This window comes from Coffea arabica, chromosome 10e (genome assembly GCF_036785885.1).
Source record: "Coffea arabica cultivar ET-39 chromosome 10e, Coffea Arabica ET-39 HiFi, whole genome shotgun sequence".
NCBI lineage: Eukaryota > Viridiplantae > Streptophyta > Magnoliopsida > Gentianales > Rubiaceae > Coffea > Coffea arabica.
This window is the reverse complement of record NC_092328.1, coordinates 43,314,339-43,340,355: the sequence shown is the minus strand read 5'-3', so window position 1 is coordinate 43,340,355 and position 26,017 is coordinate 43,314,339. Positions and strand designations below refer to the sequence as shown.

At 40.5% G+C, this 26,017-nt stretch overlaps 2 protein-coding genes across 2 annotated transcripts; one reads left to right on the top strand and one right to left on the bottom strand.

The window, feature by feature from the left end:
* Window positions 1-8,016: 8,016 nt before the first annotated feature.
* LOC140015252 (uncharacterized) lies at window positions 8,017-12,303 on the bottom strand. The gene is made up of 6 exons (XM_072067177.1): window positions 11,849-12,303; window positions 10,461-11,709; window positions 9,852-10,373; window positions 8,622-9,113; window positions 8,324-8,577; window positions 8,017-8,251 (listed from the first exon to the last, which is right to left on the bottom strand). The coding sequence occupies exons 1-6, from the start codon at window positions 12,301-12,303 to the stop codon at window positions 8,017-8,019; spliced, it is 3,207 nt and encodes a 1,068-aa protein (XP_071923278.1).
* A 3,352-nt stretch (window positions 12,304-15,655) lies between these two features.
* LOC113712483 (pentatricopeptide repeat-containing protein At1g77405) lies at window positions 15,656-25,028 on the top strand. Its single transcript, XM_072067320.1, has 3 exons — window positions 15,656-17,332; window positions 17,417-17,863; window positions 19,268-25,028. Exon 1 carries the CDS (start codon window positions 15,829-15,831, stop codon window positions 17,212-17,214), a length of 1,386 nt encoding a protein of 461 aa, XP_071923421.1. The 5' UTR covers window positions 15,656-15,828; the 3' UTR covers window positions 17,215-17,332; window positions 17,417-17,863; window positions 19,268-25,028.
* Window positions 25,029-26,017: the final 989 nt, after the last annotated feature.

Genomic DNA, 26,017 nt, shown 5'->3' with positions numbered 1-26,017 from the left:
TTGAGTACCACTTAAATTGTAGATCTAATAATTACTTTTTCTATAGTTTCTTGAACTGCCAATGAAAATGTAAATCATGATTTTTAAAAATCGATTACTTTTTTATGCGTTAATAATATAGTAATTTTTTTACACTAGCAACTTTAAATGTATATCACATGTCATATTATGTGACATAGTTTAAACCAGTTACTATAAAATAAATTATACACTGACAGTATATAAAAAAATTATCCTTTCAAAATTCCCTTCCTTTGATATTGAAGACAAAAACAAATTAGGCTTACAGAATTCTCATATATATAAAGGTAGCAATTTGCGTAGAATTTGGGGGGGGGGGTAGATAAGTGGATTGGATTTGGGATTTTGTAGTTTTTTCAATATATCGTTGGGAGGCGAAGATGGTGACAAGAGGGTCAGGTCGTTGGTTGAAAGAGACAGTAGAGATGAAGAAGATAATGATGATAGTGTTGATAACTTGATATAAATGTGGGGCAAATTTTGTTATTAAATCAATCAGAAGGAATATCATTTCCCTTGTTTTCACTATGTCCTTTAGGCACTGCTTCAATTGAAGGAAAGGGAAGGGAAAGAAAGGAAAGGAGAGGACTTTAACGAAAAGAGTAGATTACCTCAGTAGTTATTAAATTTTTTGTTAGTTGAGTTTTGATCACTCAACTTTTAAATGTATGTTTTTATTTACTTAACTATCAGAAGTATAAATTCAGGATTATTCTGTCTATTTTTGCCGTCAAGAGACATAACAGAGGGATAGTTTAGGAAGCACGTAAACGAAAACAACGGTACATATGGATCAAAACCCGATCAAAACCAAAAAAAAAAAAGAACGTTTAGTGGCAAAATGAAATGTTCTGTAATGAGATTAGTCCAAGACAATGTGTTTGGGATACTTCATTAATAGAAGTCAGCCATTACGTCAACAATATGGAATATTGCAAAGGGTTCCCAGAGGCCAGGATATATTTAAACCTTTTTAAGTGTTTGGAGGTCAAAGAAGAGGAGCACTAGAAAGTCTTGATTGAAGAAGATTTGAAGGTAAGAGGCAAAAGCTCTTCAAGTTTAATAAGTTGAATAATGGAAAACTGGAGAAGCAGTCACTTCTTTCAAGAAGAGTAGAAACTCAACCGGATTCACTCCATTTCTTCACTTCAAAGTACATGCCTTTTTCAAGGAATCAGTAAATTATCATCCATACTCATCTCAAAAATTTCATCTCTCTCTCTCACGTAGGAAGGACGCAAGTAGATACTGCATTCTATATTAAGCTGATTAACTGATACCCCATAATTCAAATTCCATTTGACTACAAAAACCTAAAATTTCCCACATCTTCAGGTGTACGTATAACATGGCCTTCATCAAGCATTAGATATATCTAAAAGAGAGAAAAAAAAATGGAGTATCAAGGGTAGCTGACAAGAAACCAGAAATCAAGTACGTCAAAGAAGGATCCCAGAAAATGTTATTGGATTTACTAATTTAGTCCGTAAATAAACTTAAACTCTTTATTGTTGGTTTGGAAGCAAATTTACCAGCAATTGAAAGAGGAAGATGAATTGCAGAACGCTCCCGATGATAAGGAAAAGCTCAAGCTTTCTTAAGTGAAAAAAGGAGCTTTTTTCTTTTTTGGTTTTTAAGTAAAAGTACATTTAATATTACACTCAGGGTTTTTTTTTTTTGGGATCGTAACGGAGGGTTTTTCAAGAACATACTGTACACTCGATATGGATCAAAGTGCTAGCCTCTTTCTCTACGCTCTAATCACCTAATCCATCCTTCTGGATGATCAGAATCTTAATCGTCACAACCTCCTTTTGATGCTGATTCCTCCATTCATTCCTGCTGATTCCTTTTCTTTCTTATCTCACCATTTGTTTTTTGGGTTTAGAGAAGAAGAAGATTCATTTGAGAAGAAATTGTTGTAATACAATTCTGTGCTTCCTAAATTGCCTCTCGATTATGTCTTTTGACTTGTGCAAGACCTTAGATTTACTAGAGTTGAGAGTGGAAATAGACAAAATGGTCCGAATTTATATTTTTGATGGTTGAGTAGGTAAAAAGGTACATTTAAAAATTGAGTAGCCAAAACTCAACTAATTGAAAAGTTTAGTGGCTATTGGGATAATTTACTCTAATGAAAAATAAAAGAAAGCAAAGCAGAGGAAATTAGAGTCCATCCATCTTTTTTGGAATGTGGAAGAAAAGGAAGGATAACTATCACACATTAGTTATGTCTTTATCCATAATTTAAAAAATTAATTTATAACATATAATAGATTTTTTAAAAAAAATTAAAATTTTTATTAATTTTGATGTCTTCATTTTTGCCCATTTTTGGATGGTTGACAAAGAACAACTAGACCTTAATCCCTGCTCAAAAACCAATCCAAACATCAAAAAATCTTATTCATCTATTTCCGGCTAATTGATTAGAATATTGCTGTTAAAAAAAAAGTCAGACACTTACGAATCTGACAGAGGGGGTGTATAAAACTATGGGTGCCGGGGTGACACAGCCCGGCACCTGACACCCAAAATTTTTTTTTTTAAAAAAGCCACATGGGTGCCTGCCACAGGCCGGCACCTAACAGCATTATTTTTTTTAAAAAAAAACCTGTCAGGTGACTGACCAAAACAAAAAAAAAAAAAAAAAAAGAAGCGTCCAACAGACAATGTTGTTCTTATGCTGCATTTCAGCGAAATATCCATGGCCTTTCTGCGATCAAGTTGTGGTATATGTCCGTGGGACCCGGAGTATTGGTTGGCCAGGTTTGGCAAGAAGGGGAAGCACTGGAACAAGTTCGATTAATTGATTGAATTAATTGCTTGGCAATAGGATATATTAGTTTAATTAATTGAGTGAATTAATTTAAGAGGTTCGATTAAATGAATTTAGATGTACTTGGCGAGGTTAATTAATTGAATGGATTAATTGAACGAATTTGTGCAATTAACCATTTCACCATGTCGCGCTATGCATTTTTTCTTCTTTTTTTGGTCCTTTTTCCTTTTTATATTGCACAATACATTTATATTTATAAAATTATAGTGAACATTAAAAATTACATAATAATTCTAATAAATTATTTCTCAACAATTTGGTTTAATGAATTTTTTGTATGGGAGATTTATGGAATTATCCTCACAATACAAACTAGGAAAAAAATTCAGAGCTTAAATAGATATTCTAATTAGTATGCATTATATTCCATTGGTAAAATGCAGAAATTCAATATAAGTACCAACACGGGAATGAATACAGAATCTAAAATGTTATGGTTAATTACAATTAATTCCAATAACATATATCTCATTCTCGCTTTACCCCCGTAAATTTTATTTTTGCTCACTTTACCCCCTATACAATGAAATTACCCTTCCCATATTTTAATTTTTCATTTACCTTCAATTAGCCTTTCTTTTTTCGTGTATTTTATTCTTTTTTCTTTTTCTTCTATCTTTCATCTTTTTCGATACAAAACTCCATCTTAATAGAAATTTTTAAGATGGAGTTTTTTAATTGCATTTCTGGGTTCAGATTTAAAAGACATCAAAAACTAATTTTTGATCTTTTGTATGATGCCACGTGTCACAAATTATAATTGATAATTACTAATCATATCACAATTTCATCTTACGATATTTTCTTGAGAATAAAATGAGAAACTATAAAGGAATGAAGAAAAATCAAAACTAAAAGAATATGGATACTAGATAATTGTATTTCAAATAAAGTAATTTGAATATTTTTTAATCATTTAAGAAAAAGATAGAAATTTACAATTACTCTTTTTCAATTTCAATCATTAAGATGAAGATTTTTGTGAAAAAAAAAGAAGATTTAAAGAAACAATAAAGTGACAAAGAAAATATAAAAGCACAAAAGAGGAAGAAAAAATTGTCAGAGAAAAAAGAGTTTATAATAGTATAGGTATAATTGTGTCCAATGCAGGATCAAGCGAGACAAAAAAATTGTTAGGAGCTACAGTGAAAAATAATATATATTTTAAGGAAATTAATTATGATTAACGCCTATTTCTTATGCTCAATTTGTAACAAGTCCAAATCAACAAAAGTACCATCCTCCTGCGTGATCATGGATTCATGGTCTTCAATGTCCAATGACCCAACAAAACTAAAAAACATCATTTTAAAGTTACTCCGCACACTTAATAAATGCTTTTGATACTTTTTTATTGGTATTATTTTTTATTGTCCAAAACTTGAGCCCCTTTTCAAAGAGTTACTCGACTCTGCTGTTATTTCCCCGGTGGATTCACCAAAAAACCCTAAGTGGCGAATTTTGTTCCAAGATAAGGAATTCTAGCGGGAAAATTGGAATCCCGTACGCTAAGAATTTTTTCAAGGGACTCGCGACAGTTTGTTGGTCAACTTTCACATGCCACCTGAAGAAGTGATTTTTGATTGCTCAGGCTTTACCTCACCGGCTGGAGTGTCCTCGGGTGAGAAATGCAACTCCTCAAAAGTCACCTGCTCAAGCTGCAAAAAATGCGGGGCTAAATCCCTGGATTCTCCTCCGACGCTCTAATTAGTTACTTTTTAGAGGTGAAGTTCAAGTTACTGAGTTAAATCAGAGGTCTTACCCTTTTCTGAGGGGTCCTAGAAGTATTTATATGAGAGGGAGAGAGGATTGAGAGGATCCCGTTCCCTAGGAATTGCCACGCCCAGACTGTCAGCTTTACTTGACAGATTGGCGGCGGCAGTGGGTCCCATCAATCGTTCCGAACCCTGGCAGGTGTCGGGCTGTACCTGAGCCTGTCCGTCCCATCATCTGACAAGAGAACATGGCCAGGGACACATCTCTGACCCTTGGCCTTTGGTAGAAGTCATACCGAGGTGAGCTTGTCCGGGGTCCAACATGTCGGGAAGTTCAATCCCTTCAGCGGTCTTCAACAGTAGCAGAATCAAGGTGTGCGTATTCACGTCGAACCTAAATGACCCATCTCACTAAGCCCCCCAAGCCTCGGGAAAGGCTAAATGGACGTTATTTCCCGGGGCTTTCGTACGGATACAGGAGGTCGCCATTGTGTCAGAATAGGTTCAGCGCGAGATGTGAAATGGTGACAGGATAGGTGTAAGCTTTTAAACGACAACACGAGAGGACGAGTGAGGAAAGACCAAAGGGCTGGTAGCCATAAATGAGGAGAGAGGTTGTCAGCCTGAGAAACCTAACCGCCCCCATCTTTTCACCTTCCCCCCTCTGTATAAATAGGGGGTTCCCGTCAACATTTACATTTTACCACAAGCATTCCCAGCATACCATAAAACAGCATCAGAGTAGATATCCGAAGTGAGCGTGAATTCTCCGGATCGATAGTCTTTAGAAATTTCATCATTTCTTAACCAGTAAGTTCATTTCGTCCTTCCCCTTATCAATATGGCTAGGGTAGTTATGACGCATAAAGAAACAGTGAGGCCGGACTTCAACGCAGCAGAGAGGCCTGACCCGACCGGAGAAGAGGAGAACTCGTCTTCTAGCCCGGAGGAGGCAGCTGAGGGAATAGGCGGGGATGCGCCATCCCAGGATCCGAGCGAAGCAGACTCCGAGATGGTGTATGACGACGACCTCGGGGTCGAGGTACCAAAGGACGAGAGGGTGCTGGAGCCGGCCACACCTCCGGACCTGTCAACAGTAGACTTCGGCCAACTTCCTCAGTACCACAGCGTGGTCACTCTCCAAGAGGCTAACGAGGTGATCCGCCGGTATCCCTTCCGCCCTCGTTACAGTATTTATCCACCTCGGGAGCACCAAACAGTCGAGCGGCCCCCAAAAGAGAGAGTAGCTGTCTATGTGGATCAGCTGGAAGCCGGGCTAAGGATGCCCACAATGAAATTTTTCCGGAATAGCCTAAGGTATTGGGGCGTTCGGGTCACTCAGTTAACCCCAAATGCGATTCGGATCCTCATTGGGTTCGAACTACTCTGTCGAGACCAGGGGATAGCCCCCACAGTGACTCTCTTCCGCCGCTGTTATACGATTAAGAACAGCGATAAAAAAGGTTGGTTTTACTTCGTCAACTGAAACAAGCACGTGCTGAAGCTGGTGGTGGACGCTCCTTCTTCCATAAAAGAATGGAAGCACAACTTCATTTTTGTTCCTGCCGATGATTTTTCGAGGGGATTTTGGTGGAGGCCGCCCATTTCGGCCAAGGATCCTTCTCCAGGTCGTCACGAAGAGGAGAATTTTCGTAAACTCCTTGGGTCAGGCCTCAAGATCAACTGCTGGGCCTACCCCAAAGTGATCCTGGTTGAAGGCGGGATCAGCTGAGGTCTGATCAGCCCGGATCATCCCCCTTACTTCTCTACTAGACTTCAAAAATATCATACTTCTCGTCTCATATCTTTGTACTTCTTCTTATTTTGATTCTAAATAGTAATATTTTCATCTTATGCAGTGGTGAGAGTATCCGACCTGATCACCGCAGGCACTGCTGAAGTCGCGAAGAAGTAGCAAAAGAGGAAAGTTGCTGGGGAAACCTCGGCCGCCCAGAAGAAGAAAACAGCCACCCCATCTCGTCCTCCCCCATAATCGTTCCAGAGGGCTCCCAGGGATCTACGATTCTAGAGGGGGTGCCTGCCCGGAGTGTAACCATCGCGGCTCGTCCCCCTACAAGTCGGGGCAAGCAGGTGCAAGTGTCTGGTCCCGAGGTGCCGGTTATAGGATCATCCCTATGGAACCGGCACTTCATCCAGCCTCAGGAGGCCGGGGACGACAAGAGGCATTCCGATTGGCATTGGTGCCCGGAGTAGGACGTCAGCGTCAATGACCGATGCCTGGACCCTAGCGTCGCCCAACACCTGCTAGTCCACTCCAGCTTACCAATGGATAACTCTTACGCCAAAAAGTTGATCCCAGCCGAGCTAATGCAAAGCACCTCGGTAGCTTGGGTTTCGACCTTGGCCTTCCTGTTTGAGTTGATACAGCACTATACTAATATGCTTGAGAATCAGGCCCCTGCCGAGCTACAGGATAGGGTTTACGCCTTGGAGCTGAAACTGAAGTTGGCCGAGGAGGAGAGGAAGCCGGCTGAAGAAGAGAAGACACAGCTCCGCAAGGAACGCTTGGCCGAGATGGAACAGTCCGAGACCACCGTCAATTCTCTGAAGTCCGCTTTGGAAGATGAGAAGAAGAGGTGGCTTCAGGAAAAGCAGTCATCTCAGGCCGCAATCGACAAAGCGGGAAGCTCGGCAGTGGAAGCCTTCCGTTCCTCCGAGACTTTCACTCATGATCTCGGTCAATTCACCTTGTCCAACTGTATGTTCGGCTACGCCACAGCTATCAAAGAGGTCACTCTCTTCCTCACTGCAGAACAAGTGGACTTGTTTAAGAATAAGGCGAGTTACAACGAGAACGCCCAGGAGCTCTGCGATCGCATGGCCGAGGGGATTCAAGTTGGGAGGAACCTGGCCGAGATGCGGGAAGAGTTCAACCGCGAAATGGCAAAATTTGAGCCTGGACCAGAAGGTGGCGAAGAAAATGACGGAGCAGCCATGGGGGAAGCCGAGAAAGCTACAGGCCAGGGATCTGCCGAGGCGAGAGACCCTTAGCAAGGCTCTAAGTCTCGGCCTTTTGTACTTGCAATTTTTGTACCTGTCCTTCCTTAATATTAATATGAATTTTCATATTCTATTACCTGCGCCTTCTAGTATCTTGCTTCTTTATTCGTTCACTACTTGTTTGTCCCCCTATTTTCTTTAACAACACCATGTGATAGTGCCAAAAAAATAACTAAGTACGCAGAATAGGCGTAAGTAATTTCAAATAAGATGCAAGTGTCATGGAAAGTACAATTTGAGATTCTGGGCATATCAGGTCCTAGGTATTAAGGCACCACCTCGGTAGACCAATTTACAATATCTATTTTGGCTAACTTCGACGACGCGGTACGGCCCCTCCTAGTTCGGAGATAGCTTGTTCTCGGGCTCAGTTCGACTGACCGAATTCTTTCGGAGAACGAGATCCCCCGGGCTGAATCAAAGACTTTTCACACGGAAATTATAGTAACTAGCTAGGATATTCTTATACAGGGCTATCCGGGCTGCCGCAACATCTCTCTTTTTCTCAGAAAAGTCGAAATCAGTCTTTCGTTCTTCTTCATTAGCCTCGGCGGCGAAAGCCGTTATTCTAGGACTTGAGGTAAGGAATTCGGCAGGGATCACTGCTTCGGACCCATAGGTTAACGAGAACGGGGTCTCCTGAGTGGCCGTCCTAGGTGTGGTCCGATAAGACTAGAGCACACTAAGGAGCTTGTCTAGTCAGGAGGTTCCGAACTGGTCTAACCTTGTCTTGAGACCGTGTAAAAGTGTTCGGTTGAAGTTCCCGGCCTGTCCATTGGCTTGAGGATGTCCAACCCAAGTGAAGTGCTGTTTAAATCCAAGTTCCTCGCACCACGTTTTGAATGGATTATCTGCAAATTGCTTCCCATTATCGGAGATGACGATTCGAGGTAACCCGAAGCGACAGACTACGTGCTTCCAGAAGAACTTCTGGACAGCTTGGCCCGTGATGCTTCTTAAAGCCTCGGCTTCAACCCACTTCATAAAATATTCCACCGCCACTACAACATAAGTGTAGCCACCTGGGTCCAATAATATCTGTCCCCTACTGTTCGAAAGGCCATGGCGACGTGATGGGGACCATGAAATTGGTTGGCTGATGATGTTCGGGCGCGTGGTGCTGACATGAGAGGCAGCTCAGGACTAATGCCTGGGCATCTTGCCGAATGGTTGGCCAAAAATAGCCAAGTAATAACGCCTTCTTGACCAACATTCATTGGCCGACATGCGCCCCGGCACAGTCCTTCATGGATCTTCCGGAGGATGTTTTCACCCTCTTCGACCATGATACACCTCAGCCACAGGCCGAGATAAGAACAGTTGTACAGGTTGCCACCTCGAAGTGCGTATCTAGCCGCTTTGCGCTGAATCTTCTTCACCTCAGCCTTGTCGTCTGGAAGAATTTCTCGTTCCAAAAAGCTAAAGAAAGGGCTCATCCAGGTATTTTCTGAGGCCACTGGGTAGACCTTCTCCTTGAGGTACCCCGGTTCAGACAGAACCTCCACGTGAACCGTCTTATTGAGAGTGGAGAATGCAGTGGAGGCGAGTTTTGATAAGGCATCAACTCACCTATTCTTTGATCGGGGTATCCTTTGAATGTCGAACAACCCGAAATAGGCTGCCAGTTGGTGAACTTTAGAGAGGTACCGTTGCATATTTTCTTCTCTAGTTTCGTATTCTCCCAGTACCTGGCATACCACGAGTTGGGAGTCACTATAAACTGAGATTTGGTTGGCACCAAGTTTTGGGGCCAACTGCAATCCCGCGATGAGCGCTTCATACTCAGATTCATTGTGTGATGCGGTAAAATTGAACCGAAGTGCGTAAGAGCATGTCTCGCCGTGAGAATTTTCGAGGAGCAGACCGGCTCCACTACCATCACTAGTGGAAGATCCATCCACATATAAGGTTCACTTTTGGGGTCCGGCTTCAGTCACAATGGCGTCTTGGCTCACAGGGAAGGTGAGTTCGGCCAAGAAATCCGCCAACGCCTAGGCCTTGATAGCAGTCCGGGGCTCATAGGTTATGTCGTACTCCCCTAGTTCAATAGCCCACTTAGTGAGCCGTCCGGATGCCTCGGGGCGCGACAGAATCTGCCTAACTGGTTGATCAGTCCGCAGGCTTACAAGGTGAGCTAGGAAATAAGGCTTTAGTCTTCGGGCCGTGTGGACTAACCCCAACACGAGCTTTTCTGCTGGGGTGTACCGGGTCTCAGGGCCACAAAGAACTCAACTGACGTAATAAATGGGTACCTGAACCCCATCGTCCCGAATTAGAACGGCGCTAACAGTCTCGTCCGCGGCCGAGAGGTGAAGGTATAAGGTCTCCCCAGGACGAGGTGACGTAAACGTGGGGAGGTGATGAAGGTATTCTTTCAGCTCTTTGAAAATCTGCTGGCATTTCGTAGTCCACCTGAACTTGTCACCTTTCTTGAGTACCTTGAAAAAGGGCAATGCCTTGGCCGCGAACTGCAACAGGAATCGATTCAGGGCGGCCAAGCGTCCGGTCAAACTTTGCACTTCGCGAGAGGTCCGCGGTGAAGACATTTCTTGAATGGCCTTCACTTTGTCAGGGTTTGCCTCTATACCGCGCCGAGACACTAGGTACCCCAAGAATTTGCCCGAGGTCACACCGAATACGTACTTCTTGGGATTCAACATCATCCGAGTGCCTTGGAGGACCCCGAGGACCTCCTTCACGTCGGACAGGAATGCCGAGGTCTCCTTGCTCTTGAGGAGGACGTCGTCGACGTACGTCTCGACATTTCGACCTATCTGAGTTTTGAAGACTCAGTTGATAAGCCGTTGATAGGTGGCCCCGGCGCTCTTCAGTTCAAAGCGCATGGTCGTGTAACAGTAGACCCCCTGATCTGTGAAGAAAGTTATTTTTTCTTGGTCCTCTTCACTCATGCCTATTTGGTGATATTCTTTGAAGGCATCCAAGAAATAGAGAATCTCATATCCCATCGCCGAGTCAACTAGTGTGTCTATTCTCAGCAACGGGTAACAGTCTTTCGGGCAAACTTTATTCAGATCGGTGAAATCCACACATATCCTCCATTCACCGGTGTCTTTTTTGATCATTACCGGATTGGACAGCCAAGTGGGATATTGAACTTTCTTGATCATCCGTGCTGACATGAGCTTGTCCACCTCTTCCGTTACAGCTTTGCTGCGTTCCGGGCCGAAGTGTCTCCTCTTCTGTCTTACTGGCCGGGCTCTAGGGTCAACGTTCAGCTCGTGCAGCATAAGTTGGGGAGGAACCCCGACCACTTGCTCGGCTGTCCAGGCAAAGACATCCTGGTACTCCCTAAGGAGTTCGATCAACCCGCTTTTGATCGGTTCGGACAAGTTTGTGCAGATGCGGACGGTTTGATCGGGGTTAGTAAGAGTCAATATAACATCCTCGACCTCGTCTCCGGTCTCCAGCCTTTGAGGCTTCACGGATTGGTGAGGATCGATGCAGTCTATTGACAGAATGTTAGACCTCCTGCCCTCGGTCCTCGGCTCAGACGTCGACGAAGACGCAGCCTGCAAGGTAGCGAGGTAACACTCTCGTGCGGCACAAACATCGCTGCTAATCTCAGCCATTTTCGCGAGAGTTGGAAACTTGAAACTTAAGTGGTACATTAAGCACACAACTCGCAAAGCGTTCAAGGTGGGCCGACCCATAAGCAGGTTGTATGGGGAATTGGCCCTGACCACCACGAAATTAACCGGGATGATTCGGCACCGAGGTTGATGGCCGACGGTCACCGTTAACGTGACCATTCCCTCGGGGTGGACAACGTGTCCCCAAAAACCCACAAGAGGTGTCCTGACTGGGCTGAGCTGCTCTCTTGTCAGATTTAGATTTTCGAATGTTCGATAGTACATGATGTCTACTGAGTTTCCTGGATCAACGTACACTTTCTTGACGATGTAATTGTTGGCGAGTACCTCGATCACCAAGGCCTCATGGTTGCTGGATGCGGCCTGGACGGGATCACTTGAGCCATATGTGATCACTTCAGACAGCCGAGAACTCGGCCCAGTTACGTCTAGGTTAGCATGTCTGTAGGATCTCTTCCGGGTTAGACAGCCTAACTGTCTCCTCCCGTCGGACCACCGGCTATAGTGTTAATAACTCCAGCGATATTGGGCCCATATCCGGTGCCATAACCGGGCCCATGACTAGGAGACCCATCTCGGGGGGCCTCCTGGCATCCTTGGGACCCTCCAGGGGTCAGCAACTGCTTCTTCCACCTCGCCTGTCATCTCGGCGTTGGTCTCCGCGGCTTTTGCGACGAGATTCGCTCCTATTGCAACTCGCATCCCGTCGGACAAATTGTTTTAGGTAACCCTGCTTAATGAAACGCTCTATCTCCTTCTTGAGGTCATCGCAGTCCTCTGTCTCATACCCAACACCTCGGTGGTATAGACAGTACAGGTTAGGGTTTCTCCTCTCCTTTTTTCCGTTCATCTTTGGAGGAGCTCGCCCAAATCCGTTTTGGTCCATCACAGACAGCACACGGGATCGGCTGGTGTTCAAGGGAGTTAACTCGGCTTCCGATACCGGCTGCTTTCCCTTGGCTATTCTGTCGAAGACGCTCCGGCGGTCTAGGTCGGGGCTCTGGAAACCACTGCTGTTTCCGGCCTCACCTTGATTTGACTCCCTCCGCCTGGGGTCAGATCTCGGCCGAGCTGCTTGGGCTTCTTTCTTCATACAATTGAGGTATTCGGCTTGTATGCCTTTTTCAACTTTCACCTAGAGATCTTGGAGCGTGCGAGGATATTTCTTGTGTATCGCGGTGTGGAACGTTCCGAGCACAAGTCCATTAGTAAAGACAGCTATCGTCACCTGCTCGTTGGGGTCGGGTATCTGCACGCTCTCGTCCTGAAATCTATGCACATAAGACCTAAGTGACTCGTCCGGGTTCTACTGTATATTCAACAGATACGCCGAGATCTTGGTCGTAGGTCTGGAGGATACAAAACGATGAAGAAATTTTTCCACCAGTTCCCCCAAGGTGGATATGCTCCTCGGCTTTAGGCCCCAAAATCATTTTCGAGCTGTCCCTTGCAAAAACACCAGGAAAGCTTGACAAATAACAGGGTCGGGGATGCAATATAATCGGAATGCCGAGATGACCGCGTGAATATGGTCTTCCGGATCACCTCGACCGTTGTAGGATGCTATTGTGGGGAGTTTGAAATTTGACGGAAACCTCTCCTCGTTGATCTCATCTGTGAAGGACGGAACTCTCATGTAATCCACTCCGGACCTTCCCAGGGCCGGGGTTCTTCATCAGCCCTCCTTTGTAACAAATCTCGCGAAAAAGCCTTGGATAAAGAAGCAATTTTGGAAGTAGCTTTAAACATGGCTCGCTTCGAAGTGCTCCTGGCCAAGTGTCTTCCATCAGATTCCTCATCAGATAGAGGCTCGGGAGATTCATCTAATTTTCTCTTGGAGGACTCGGCCTTTTGTTTGCCTTGCCTCTTAAAGTACCTCCCTAATTTCTCAAAGACTTTAGGATTTTCTACCACAAATTTGGCCATCTTGGCCATGGCTTCTTCGTTTGCAGGCTGGGGCCCTGGGGATCCCTGTCCCTCGGCCATATCTTCTTCCTGGACCGCAGTGCTCGGCTGAGCCCCAATGGTGAGAAGCTTCCTACTCCTAGAACGCGCGGGCTTCATTCTGAGATACCTTCGTTCCCACAGACGGCGCCAATTGAAGAGGTGATTTTTGATTGCTCAGGCTTTACCTTTCCGGCTGGAGTGTCCTTAGGTGAGAAATGCAACTCCTCAAAAGTCACCTGCTCAAGCTGCAAAAAATGCGGAGCTAAATCCCCTGATTCTCCTCCGAAGCACTAATTAGTTACTTTTTAGAGGTGAAATTCAAGTTACTGAGTTAGATCAGAGGTCTTAACCTTTTCTGAGGGGTCTTAAAAGGATTTATATGAGAGAGAGAGAGGATTGAGAGGATCCCGTTCCCTAGGGACTGCCACGCCCAAACTGTCAGCTTTACTTGACAGATTGGCGGCGACAGTGGGTCCCATCAATAGTTCCAAACCCTGGCAGGTGTCGAGCTGTACCTGAGCCTGTCCGTCCCATCATCTGACAAGAGAACATGGCCAGGGACACATCTCTGACCCTTGGCCTTTGGTGGAAGTCATACCGAGGTGAGCTCATCCGGGGTCCAACACGTCGGGAAGTTCAGTCCCTTCAGCGGTCTTCAACAGTAGCATAATCAAGGTGTGCGTATTCACGCCGAACTGAAATGACCCATCTCACCACCAGAATTGTCCTTTAACCATTAAAATCTCTCCGCAAAGCTTTGTAGGAACGTGTTCCAGTGCTTCCCCTTCTTGCCAAGCCTGGCCAACCAATACTTCGGGTCCCACGGACATATACGACAACTTGATCGCAGAAAGGCCATGGATGTTTCGCTGAAATGCAGCATAAGAATAGCATTGTCTGTTAGACGCTTTTTTTTTTTTTTTTGGTCAGGTACCGGGCTGACACAGTCAGGTGTCGGGCTGTGTCAGCCCGGTACCCATGGGGCTTTTTTTTAAAAAAAATTTTGGGTGTCAGGTGCCGGGACATAGTTTTATACACCTCTGTCAGATCTGTAAGTTCTGAATTTTTTTTTTACAGCAATATTCTAATCAATTAGCCTCTATTTCCTTTCTTTCCTTTCCTTTCTTTTTTTTTTGTGTAAGTAGGAGAATTCGAATCCGAGACCTCTTGCTTATATTCTCTCCCCCCGTACCACCCAACCCATCCCTCCCTCCCATTTCTTTCCTTTCCTTACCATTCCTTCAAAACAAATAATGCCTTAAACTACAAGCATTTGCCTTAAACTATTTTGCACGATTTTAAATGTGGAATGATAACAAAAGGGCTTCTTTCTCTTGAACGGCATCGTGTCTTGGCTGAACCCAAAAAAAAAAGATTTGTTCCCTCTCTTCACGTATTCTTTTGGTCATTTATTTACAATCGAATCAAGGGATTACACAATTATCAATGGCAATTCCACCATGCAGTATAGACACTAAAACAATATATGTAGATATTCAAAAAATAAATGTAGACCTTAACATAATTTTTGACACAAATTTCAAGCAATAAGAAAATTTGTACTATTTTTACATGTTATCATATTACTGTCTTTATTTCCTAAAAGGTATAAAAAAGGGAGTTGGCTTATGAATATGAGTAGCATGACTAGGTGGCTAAATTTGGAATTTCATCTTAACATGTTAATATTGTACATATTGAGTTGGGTTACTGGTACATTGGTTTTGTTGCCATATTACATGGAAGCAATTGGAGGCCAGTGAAGTTGCATGTCTGTCTAAAATGCTCCAAATGCAAATTTAGTGTATTTTTTTTGTACTATGTCTAAAACCATGTACCCCACCTATGTTTTGCTCTTTGCAATAGCTGTTACATTAGTTTTCTACCATGCAACCATCTACTTTTGCTAATGTAAATAGTGCTTTTGTCTACTCTTTTTATCTTTCTATCCTGTAATGACCAACTTTTGATCATGTACATACTGCTATAAAACAATGTACTTATGTATTCTGAACTATAACTCTTTCATCATCAAATTTGCACACACCCACTCTTAATTCCACACACATAACTAATAACTTTAGCAAAAACTGGGCACCCTCATGCATTGCATGAGATACAAATAAACTAGTATTACATTAGTGTTTACATTTATTCTTATACTGTTTACATTACACATTATTATCATAAGCAGTTGTAGATGCCTCGTACCCCTCCGTCCCAATTTCCACATGGACGGGTTTCAAAAGTTTTATCATAAACCAAATTTCTTAAGGTGTAAACAAATTGAAATAGTGTAAATAAATTTAAATAGGGTATAAATAAATTTGAGTAATGCATTAAAAAAGTTTAGAATTATCATTTTATCCTAAAATAGAATGGTGGAGCCATATCTTGACTCCACCAACTCAGAAGTCGGACTTTTTTCTTTTTCAAATAAATATTTTAAATTCAATATTTCCTTCTTATAATTTATTTTACCTTATCATCTAACACAGCCTCCTCAGAGTCACGTCCGGTTAAACAGTGCAAGTGCCCCTTGCCCCGACGGCACTTTTTGGTCATTTGGCTGTTCTTCTACTTTTTTTTGGCTGTTCTACTACTTTTACCAACGGAGGAGGAATCATCACTACCATTTTTTTTGGGGCAAAGAAATAGTACTGCTACATGAATGATGAATCCTTCAGCACCTCTTCATCGTTCTCCCTCTCAAACTCCTTTTGTAAATCAAATTTTGGCTGCAATAATAAAAAACCAACCTTTTGAAACAAGCATTTCAACCTCAGCCTCAGTGCAAAACACCCCACAAGCCAAAATTCCAATTTGGACAACAGAAACAGTTACTGAAGTTCTAAGATTCATCCCAAGATTCCTGTTTCAATCCCCGAGATCAATTGGCAGTCAAAAGGGCTTTCGCCACCGGGCACCACTGAGACAAAGAAGCCTTAAGATTGAATCATTCAAAGCTCAAAAGGGTATACTCGTTCTTGGCCCTGCTGCTCATAGAAACCAAGAAAAAATCAATCTTGGATTGAAAAAAGCTACTGACTTTTACTATTGGGTTGAATCCCATTTTGGGTTTATTCACAGTGAGTTTACTTGCAAAGAAATGGCCCTTGTTTTGGTAAAGGGGATTAGCTTAAAACCCCTTTGGGAATTTCTTAGAAAGATGTCAAGAAAAGGGATTGTTAATACTTCTATTAGGACTTGTGTCATTAAGGTTTTGGGGGAAGAGGGATTGGTTAATGAAGCATTGGCTGCATTTTATAGGATGAAGCAATTTCATTGTAAGCCTGATGTTGTTGCATATAATACCATGATTCATGCCCTTTGTAGGGTTGGGAATTTTAAGAAAGCTAAGCTTTTGTTGGAACAAATGGAGTTGCCAGGTTTTAGATGTCCTCCTGATACCTTTACTTATACAATTTTGATTAGTTCTTATTGTAGATATGGTATGGAAACTGGTGTTAAGAAAGCCACCAGGAGGCGTTTGTGGGAGGCGAATCACTTGTTTCGTATAATGATGTTTAAAGGGTTTGTTCCTGATGTTGTGACTTATAATTGTTTGATTAATGGATGCTGTAAGACTTATAGGATAGAGAGGGCATTGGAGTTGCTTGATGATATGATTAAGAGAGGCTGTTTGCCTAATAGGGTTACTTATAATTCTTTTATCAGGTATTACAGTGCAGTGAATGAAATTGATAGGGCAATTGAGATGCTGAAGAAAATGAAAGAACTGAATCATGCAACCCCAACAACTAGTTCATATACTCCGATAATTCATGCTTTCTGTGAAGCAGGAAGGGTTGTGGAGGCATGGGATTTTCTAGTTGAGTTGGTAGAGCAAGGATCAATTCCCAGAGAGTATACATATACGTTAGTTCAAGATGCTTTAAAGTCTTCAAGTCAGATCAATGTTTTAGACAGAAAATACTGCAAGAAAATTGAAGAGGGTATTCAGAACAGAATCACTCAAGTAATGAAGATGAAACCAATTTTGAAGCGTGAAACCAATCTGTACCCATGGAAATGTCTGGAGATGAATGTCATGTAAAGTGTAAACAAAAGGATAGAGATTTTATTGTCTGATATAAGTTTCAATGGTTACATACAATGTACTTTTGGTTGTTAAAATTTGTTTAACCCAGGGCCAAATATTTCAGTAATCAAAGGCAAGGACACTTCTGCTTGTTGCTTGTGCATTGGTTTAGCTCTAACAGTATTCTGCTTGATTGTATTACTTACCACCTTGACAGGATTTTTGCTTGCTTCTCTCTCCTCTGCCCTCAAGATAGGTGTGAATGTGGCAGTGAAGTGTGGCTGTGTCTGTTGTTTCAGAAAATGTTAGATCTTGCTAAGTAAAGCTTGGAGAGTGCAAAACTCTGATTTGTCATACACTGGTGTGACTTCTTTTGCATGTTATGGGCAGACTGCGTTCAAGTCATTTGCTGCAAATTGCAGCTGAGAAGATATACCTGTTAACCCATAAAATGCAGATTTTCTATTACCAAACAAAGGCTTCAAAATGATGATCCTAAATCTGGGTAAAGTGCCCTTGGAAATATAAATGATGGTCCAGATTGATGCTGCCTTGTAGTGGATTTGGCAATATGTGGTTCTTAAGTCTAATTGAATGGATTTTTGTGGATTCTCCTTCCTGAATTTGCTAAAACGATTCAAGATTTAGGGGTTTTTGATTGCTGGTAATTCCTTGACCCCGCATTTTTCTGCTTATAGATATTTTTACAATTTCTATTTCTTTAAAATCTTTTTGCATTTGTCAGTTATGTGCATTATAGTGCTTATGCATTTTCAGTGGATGTCTTTTTGTACATTCAGCTATTGCTATTTTCATGTAGATGCAATGAGCACAAACAGTGGAATACCTTATTCAGAAGCTTATATATTGTCATCATTCCTACTTTGTGACTTTTGTTAGTTTCTTCTTTTTCCCTATTAACTGGAGCAAAGTCATAATGTCTAGATATGTTCTATTAAACCATTTTAAAGAGTGACGCTTTACAATAGTAACACAGGAAGCAAGTATGTAGAAATATGCAATTTGAAGTGTCCCATAAGGATCTCACATATGAATAAGAAATGGTCAGCTTTTAATGCGAAACATCATATAAACTTATGAATGACCAACATTTCTCAAACCTATCAGTTTGCTTTTTAAATAAACTTATGATGTTGAAATCTTCTTCATTGTGGGTAATGGATTGTCAATCACAAGTCTGCATATTGACTTAAAGATTCCTTTCATTGATCAAGAGGATTAATTTATTTGGGAGATTCTGGGATTGTCAGGGCTCATCTGTATTTATTGCTTGCATTTGAATGATGCTGTTGAGGTACAATGTTGCTAGGTGGATTCACGAAGAGTTAGGTTCTGGAAGGATTTATATCAGGCATGCTACTGAGCATCTTCCATATGCAAATACAGGATACTTCTGGTTTCGGGTTTTAATTTAGTGTAAGGTACCTAAGAAACTTTTTGAGAGTAGACTGACATGCTAGTTTATTAGTACTTTGGAGTAAATCAAAATTCACATTCTAGGTCTGAATTGCTAGGTTTTCTTGTCCTTGGGAAGACATTTGGAGCATGCTAGATGGGCTCATGACCTTTGTATGCCTATATGGCTTATTCTTTTGATGTTGGTTAGGCATTGTGATTCACAAGTTTCAGGTATCAGATACTTTTTGATACCTTTATTTTTTTTTGGTTTGGATGTAGAAAGAGTAGGAATTGTAAAAGGCTATGGGCCTAGTAGCAAATTGCCGCCTATCTAGAAACTGTATTGCCTGAAAAGGTATTTCTAAGTAGCAAAGCATTGTTCTTTGTGGATGTTAAATGACATTTGGTTGCAACACTTGTCGCACATGTGTATATTTTTCTCCAAATTGAATAGTGATGATATAAGATGTACTTTTTCAATTTATTCTTCTTCTTTTGTTGTATTTTTGTCTAAAGTTTTCACACTAAAGTCCATAAAAGTCCAAATTTGGGGTTTCTCTTAACATGTCTTTTGGATAAATCAAATTCTGCCTGTCAACCATGACAGTTTTTCTGCTGTGAAATCAAGCTTTTTGGAATTTTTCTGTAGCTGCAGGGGTAATGAGGGACTTTTCCACAACTCGCAATTCACTTACTGGAGTTATTTAAAAACTTGAAAGTCTTGTGCTAGTCCTTACCAAGAATGCAGTGAAGAGTCAATACAATCAGTTTTGGTTCATTGTGATGCAATTTCTATTCATGGTGTGAGGATAACTAATCAGGGAGCTGATGTAAGCTGATGTAGTTTAAAAGTTCCTCAGAGGTTGATAACTGTAAAGATTCACAATGGGATGAGGGCTTCATGAAGTTAAACTCCAATGAAGTTAAAAACTTGAAAGTCTTATGCTATTCCTTGCCAAGAATGCAGTGAAGAGTCAATACAATCAGTTTTGGTTCATTGTGATGCAGTTTCTATTCATGGTGTAAGGATAAGTAATCAGGGAGCTGATGTAAGCTGATGTTGTATAAAAGTTCCTCAGAGGTTGATAACTGTAAAGATTCACAAGGGAATGAGGGCTTCATGAAGTTAAATTCCAAGCTGTAAAATATGATGGATGCTGGAGAATGGATGATCGCAGATAAGTATGGGACTGACAGAATGACTGCTGGAAAATCTTAAATGAGGTTAAGAAATTTTTTAAAGTTTATGTCTTTTCTTCTTGATGGCCCCAGACTTAGCTTCTGATCAATGTAAAATATATGGGAAATTTTTTTTTTTGTGGGGGGGAGGGGGGAGGGTTGGGCTTCGGATAAGTTTTGGGCTCTGTTTAGAGTTTTAAGGGACAAAAAGTGAAACTGGTTGCCTTGATGGTTGATCTACGTAAAAGATTTTTACTGGACTCAGTAGTTAGGAAAGAAATGCAAGTTGGGGGCATGGAATCAGTTTGAAGTAATCTTTAGCAGGCTGAAATAGGCAGATTAGAGTCAAATGAAAATGACCAAGTATTGTTACTAGGTTTTTCATGGTTTTATGATTGCCCAATTGTGGTCCAATCCTAGGAGGGTATGGGTTTGGTAGACTGAAATAGCATCTCTTTCAAAGGGGACAAGGACCAAAGGCTACAGATAGTGTTGGAGCCCTGTGCCACCAAGTTTGAAAAAGTTACACATGCACAAAGAAGATTTGAATATTTCAAGACAGTCCCTTCCAAAATCCTCCTCCCTCCTGCTCCCTTCCACCTTCCCACCACCCTCCAGAATAAAAAAAAAAGAAATAAAGGAAAAGAAATCTTGTAACGCCTGATATTTTTGTCCACAATTGTTACCAGTAGTGCTAGATTTTGTGATATGAATCTCAAGTTGATCATACACAATTTGAAAAGGTTATAGCTAGTGCAAAGGAAGTCAAAGCACAAAAGCTCGTTTTCTGTTAATGCCAGGATTTGGTCTCGAGTCATGTTAGGAGTTGTCCATGTTGGTCCTTTGCTCCTCAAAAGCACATGGCATGAAAGTGGTGTGACCTAGGCTTACAAATTAGGCTCTTTGTTAGCTCTTGATCAGTGCCGGATTAGTACCCCTTCTTCTATATGTCATTACCATGGTTGTAAATGTTGTATATACAACTATTAATAGACTTTGTGGTGCCCCACTTGCTTTTGTTTCTTTTTTGGTTCTTCTTGCATTATAGGTATGGTAAAATGACAGGCAGTTAGAGGAGATGTTGAAAAGAAAAGGTGAATTCAGGGTTACCTAACCTCTCAATAAATAAATCTAATAATTCAGTTTCTACCCTCTGCTGTCAGTTATATATACTATCTTATGGGTTGTAGATACGTGAATGAATGAATCTACTTTGTTACTCCGTGATCGTGCACTAAACCAGTAAACCATGATGATATTGCTTTGATCATCCTTGAAAAGGTTGATGCTGGCATGGTAAACTTCTTGATAAGTATCAGGGAAAATGCACTTTACCATCTTGAACTGCCTTTGCAGTAGATTGTCTGAGAGTCACTGGCGGATGTAAAGGGGGGCAGAGTGGCAGGCCCCCCTCCCTCTGCTACAAGATTCTAAAAATTCTTCTATATCTCCTTAAAAAATTAAAAATTTTTGGTTATATATTAAACTTTGGCCACCCAAGATTTTGGAAATCCTTTTTAATCCCCTTATAATATTAAAAGGTTTCAATTCATATCCTTGTAAGTATTATCTTTTGTCCCACGAATTTTTTACAAACTTGTAAGGGTGCCCTCTCAAGTATTACATCTTTACTGTGTAGCGCCTCTCCCCCTGCAAACAACCCCTTCCCCCCCACACAAAAAAAGGGGGAGGGGGTGGAAGAGAAAATCTCAACCTACCTCTGGTTCTGCCAGTAGTCGCAATGAATTATCATTGGCCTTGAAATACCCGATGAACTGTCAATTGGATTGAATAACTCCATAATTTGTACAATTACTTTAAAGAACATAATGAATTTAGGCAAGTTAGTAGTTTGTCTAATGGACTGATGCACCTAATCTCAAATGTGGTTTTTCTTTTTCTTTTCCAATCCAAACCAGTGGAGCATGTGCATAGGTATGGCTTTTGACACATTATTGATTCACGCTGTTTATTATGTAGTTATTTAACCAGCAGAATGGTTTATGGGATTAATAGATAGAATTGGTATTTGAAGAGGATACTTTTAAAAGGACATAGTTTGAAGCAAAATACATACTATAAGGTATATTAAATTTGTGGTATTTGGTGGACTTCTGAATATTTATTTGAGACTGGGATAATCAGTTATGATACCACATCTCTGTCTAAAATATCTGTATAAAATGGCAAAATATCTCTGGGTATGTGTACATGTTTGATAGGTAAACTTATGTATGTGGATTTAACAACCAAGTCAAACCTATTTGTAGACCTCTCCCCAATGCTTAAGTTACTGAAAATCTCATGTATGTAAGTCGTGGGGTCGTATGTAATTGTTTACTTTTCTTCCATGTGTTTCATCTATTTAATTACTGATCACCATAGATGATAATCTAACCAGAATTGTATGTCAAAATGCATTTTGGAGAGAGAAATTATGGTTACATGTATTATATGCATGTTGCTGTTCCGATTACACCAGTGAAAGCTTGCTTGTTGTTTGTTTTACGAGCAGAAAGAGCATAAAACTCTGGTCCTGGCTATACTAGATATGTGACTGTGTCTATAAATTAGTTTGCATTTTCATAATTGGTTCTCCACTCTATACCAGCCTTTGAAGTCCTGCTGTGGCTAAAAGTTGGGAAAATTCCAGGATTGCTGCAGACAAAAGGATGACAATAATACTATGAGTAAATCTTATATATATTGATAGTGTATACATTATCACCATTGGATTAATGACGTGTGCAAAAGTTCAATTTCAAATTCAAATTTTGCATAGTTGTCATTTATCCAACGTTGACAGTGTAGAAAAGATTCATCCTAATACTATTTGCAAGTTTAGGCACCACCATTTAGGATTTTGACTTCATGCACTACTGGTGACTCTTTTATATTCTAGTTAGCATCTTTTTTTTAGAATAATGCTTATTATATGCTTGTATGATTTTAAATTTGATAGTTCCTAGAATCGAAGTTTGATGTGAATTAGCAGTTAAATTACTAAATTAAAAGCCTTTCATGATTTATTTATGCATGTGGAATTTATGTTCTTGCAAGAACCTATTGTTTACTTTACTCAGCTACAGCCCAGGTTCAAAAAATTAAGGACTCTTAAAAACTTAGCTCATCTTTTGAAAGAAGAAATCAAGATATGTGTAAGTACACCTCTGTGTCCTGGAGAAACCAGAGTGGAATGGGTTCTGAGGTTCTGGAGCAGTTCAAGTTGGTAAATTAGTTGAAAAGGTTAGTTTGTGAAAGGACACTGCTGGGTACAGAGTCATATGTTGAGATTGCAAGGTAAGATTCTAATGGACTCCTACTCTTGGATGGATGCAGTTAAGAAAAAGAAGCATGGAGATGGGTAAATAAAACTATAAACTGACCTATTTATTCTTTTTGACCTATGTTGAGACCCTGGCTTTAGTTGGTGAAATCAGCATTTTGCCAATTATGTCTGCACCAGACAATAGGGAAATGAAAAGTAGAGATTCTGCAGTTAATTTCCATGTGCTCAAAGAAGAAAAATTTTTCTTCTATGGTCCCTGTATTGCCTTACTTGCTTTTGAAGTCTTGAACCCACATTTCTTGATATCATTTGCTACCCTACCCAAGTCCTTCCAAAGAACTTGCTTGTTTTGTAGTTCATGCATCTGATCAATTCTCTTTCTCTCCAAAAAATAAAAACCACAAAAAAAAGTCAAAAGAATAGCATCTCTATAAGAGTTGGATCTTGTACATTTTGATACTTTGATTTATATCAGTTGTTCCACTGCCTGTAGTTTTTCAAATTCTTGTTCTAAACGTGTTTGTTATTAATATCCTATTGCTGTCTGATTTTGTGGTTTGTGGTCTTCGTTATGGTTTCCTCACCTTGGATGGGCGTAGTCATTTTACTGGCTCATGGACAGCCTTTTATACGCACATAGTTTGAGATAGACAAATTGATGCGTTATTCCTTGAAATGAAAATTTTTGTTTTATGATTTTTAACAGAAGTTGGTATGGTAGCTCTAGTGTTCTCGTAGCAGGTGTTAATATTTTTGTTTTCAGGGTCTCACATTTAACATGCTTTAGCCTGAGCCCTATGGAATTGTGAAATGGTTTTAGGTGGTGAAAAGGGAAGTTATAACCAATCTTAGGTGTTTGGATTGGCTTCTTTAAACCAATCTGACACTGACAGCAACCTTACAACAATTTGGTAGTTCAAATTCATTGTACGGTTCACATCCTCTTCAAAGATCAAGTCATGTGAAATAAATTATTGCAGCTTATGTGGTGAGTAGTTTTGTACTTACTGAGAAATCATTTCTTAATTTAGCATGACAATTGGATAGCATACTGTTGTCTTATCTCTAATGCTTCATCTATTCAAGGATTATATAAGTATATCTTCAAAGTTAAAAACTCTCTCTGCAGGGAAGTCTACTTGTCAACCACTCCCGTACGGTCAGAGTGTTGGTTAAAAATTTTGGGGACTGTACTTGATCAAGATTGTGTGAAGATAGGTACGGTCACATCAGTACTCTCATATGAGGTAGAGTCGTTTAATTTTACCAGAGCTACCATGATGTTTGAGATTCTGTCATGGTCATAAGCATTGACATTTTGCATTGCTGATGGAGAAAGTGGTCCCTAAGCCGATAGGATTGGAAAATAGTACTGATGCTTCAAAGTTGGATTTTCATGGTTCTTTTTTCTTTTTTTTTTTGGGTGGGTGATTTTCATGGCACTTGCTAACATATGGTTTTGAAGTCAGATTGTCATTGTGCTTGAGCATGCCGCGGCGTAAATTGTGTGCTAATTTTTTTAACACTATTGATGTTTATGATCTATAAGATATGTACTAGAATTGAATACTTAATGTGGCAAGTGGCACATATGACAGAAGATTTGGGACTTACTGGTTTGTTTTATAGTTGCATTTGGTGCATGATTGATGATGGAAGTGGGTCTGAACTTGTGGATCATGAACTAAGCACTAACCTTTTTTAAATGGAGTCCAGAGGGAGTGACCTGGTCAAGAGCTTTTGGGATGGTTAGCTGAAGACTGGAAGAGGGAGGACTAAGATGGTGCAAGACTGGAAGAGCCTGTGGGAGGGATGGAATCATAGTTGCAAAGGGCTTGATTTATCTGATACAGCCCTGATCTCAAGATGCATTTCTTGTGAAATTTTAGGGCAGAAAGAACAAAGCCTAGTTGAAATGTTGAAGAAGAAAAGGAAAGCAAAATTAAGAATTACAAAGGGTTCTATTATAGAAGATTACGTTTAATGACATGCTTTATGATGATTTTTATAGGGCAACTAAGCGTTGTCTCTCTCTCTCTGAGTGGGGGAGGAAATCTCAAAATAGAAGATAATGGGCTTCATTCACTTCCAATGAATTTGCCTATAGAGTCTTCTTCTCTTGGTTTTTATTTTTATTTTTGTGTAGTATTACACAATTTTTTTTTTTTTTTTTGGTTAATCAAGGAAAGAAAAGGCTTACAAATCCTTGTTTAATGTAAATGATTGACAGCTATCGTACAACAGCCCGTTATCGTACAAGAAAAGAATAGGCTTATGATTCGTGCGATCGCAATTTTGTTGTACGATAGCTATCGTACATTCCAATTTTTTTTATTTGTAGTTAACTGCCCAGTTGCTAATTTGAGGAGTATCCCAAAAGGCTTATGATATGACATCCAAGGAAAAAAAAAATTAAGCGCAATAATGTAGTACATGTTGATTAATTAATAATTATCTAAAGGTAAATTGTAATTATATTGGCTCCACAACTCTTACATTTTTAGGTTCAAGTAAGATAAAGGGAAAAATGCACTTTTCATCCATAATGTTTAAGGTATTAATCAATTTCGTCTCTAAAGTTTCACGTAAAACATATTTTATCTTTGTAATTTTATAATTTTAACTAATTTCACCCTTAAAGTTTTACACGAACACATTTTATCATCATAGTTTAATAGATTTGGTTAATTGAGGACAATTGATGGATTGTCAAGGATTTTAAATAGAACATCGTCACTAGACCATAGCAAAAAAAAAAAAAAAAAAAACACCGGATCAACAAAAAGATTAAAAATCTTTTCTTTATTCACTTTCTCGTTTTAGTTTCAAAAAAAAAATCTAAGAAATTTTTAGCCACCATTACTCTCTTCTTAATCACAATCGAAGAAGAAAATCCAAAGAAAATGAAGTCGTGGAAAGCAAACAACCCCA

Coding starts and splice junctions, on each gene's coding strand:
- LOC113712483 (XM_072067320.1), top strand. CDS start 15,829: ATGATGAATCCTTCAGCACCTCTTCATCGTTCTCCCTCTCAAACTCCT.
- LOC140015252 (XM_072067177.1), bottom strand. CDS start 12,303: ATGAAGAAAGAAGCCCAAGCAGCTCGGCCGAGATCTGACCCCAGGCGG. Junction 11,710..11,848: donor GACCAACGCCGAGATGACAG/GCGAGGTGGAAG, acceptor TTAACACTATAG/CCGGTGGTCCGACGGGAGGA. Junction 8,252..8,323: donor TTACACGGTCTCAAGACAAG/GTTAGACCAGTT, acceptor GACCACACCTAG/GACGGCCACTCAGGAGACCC.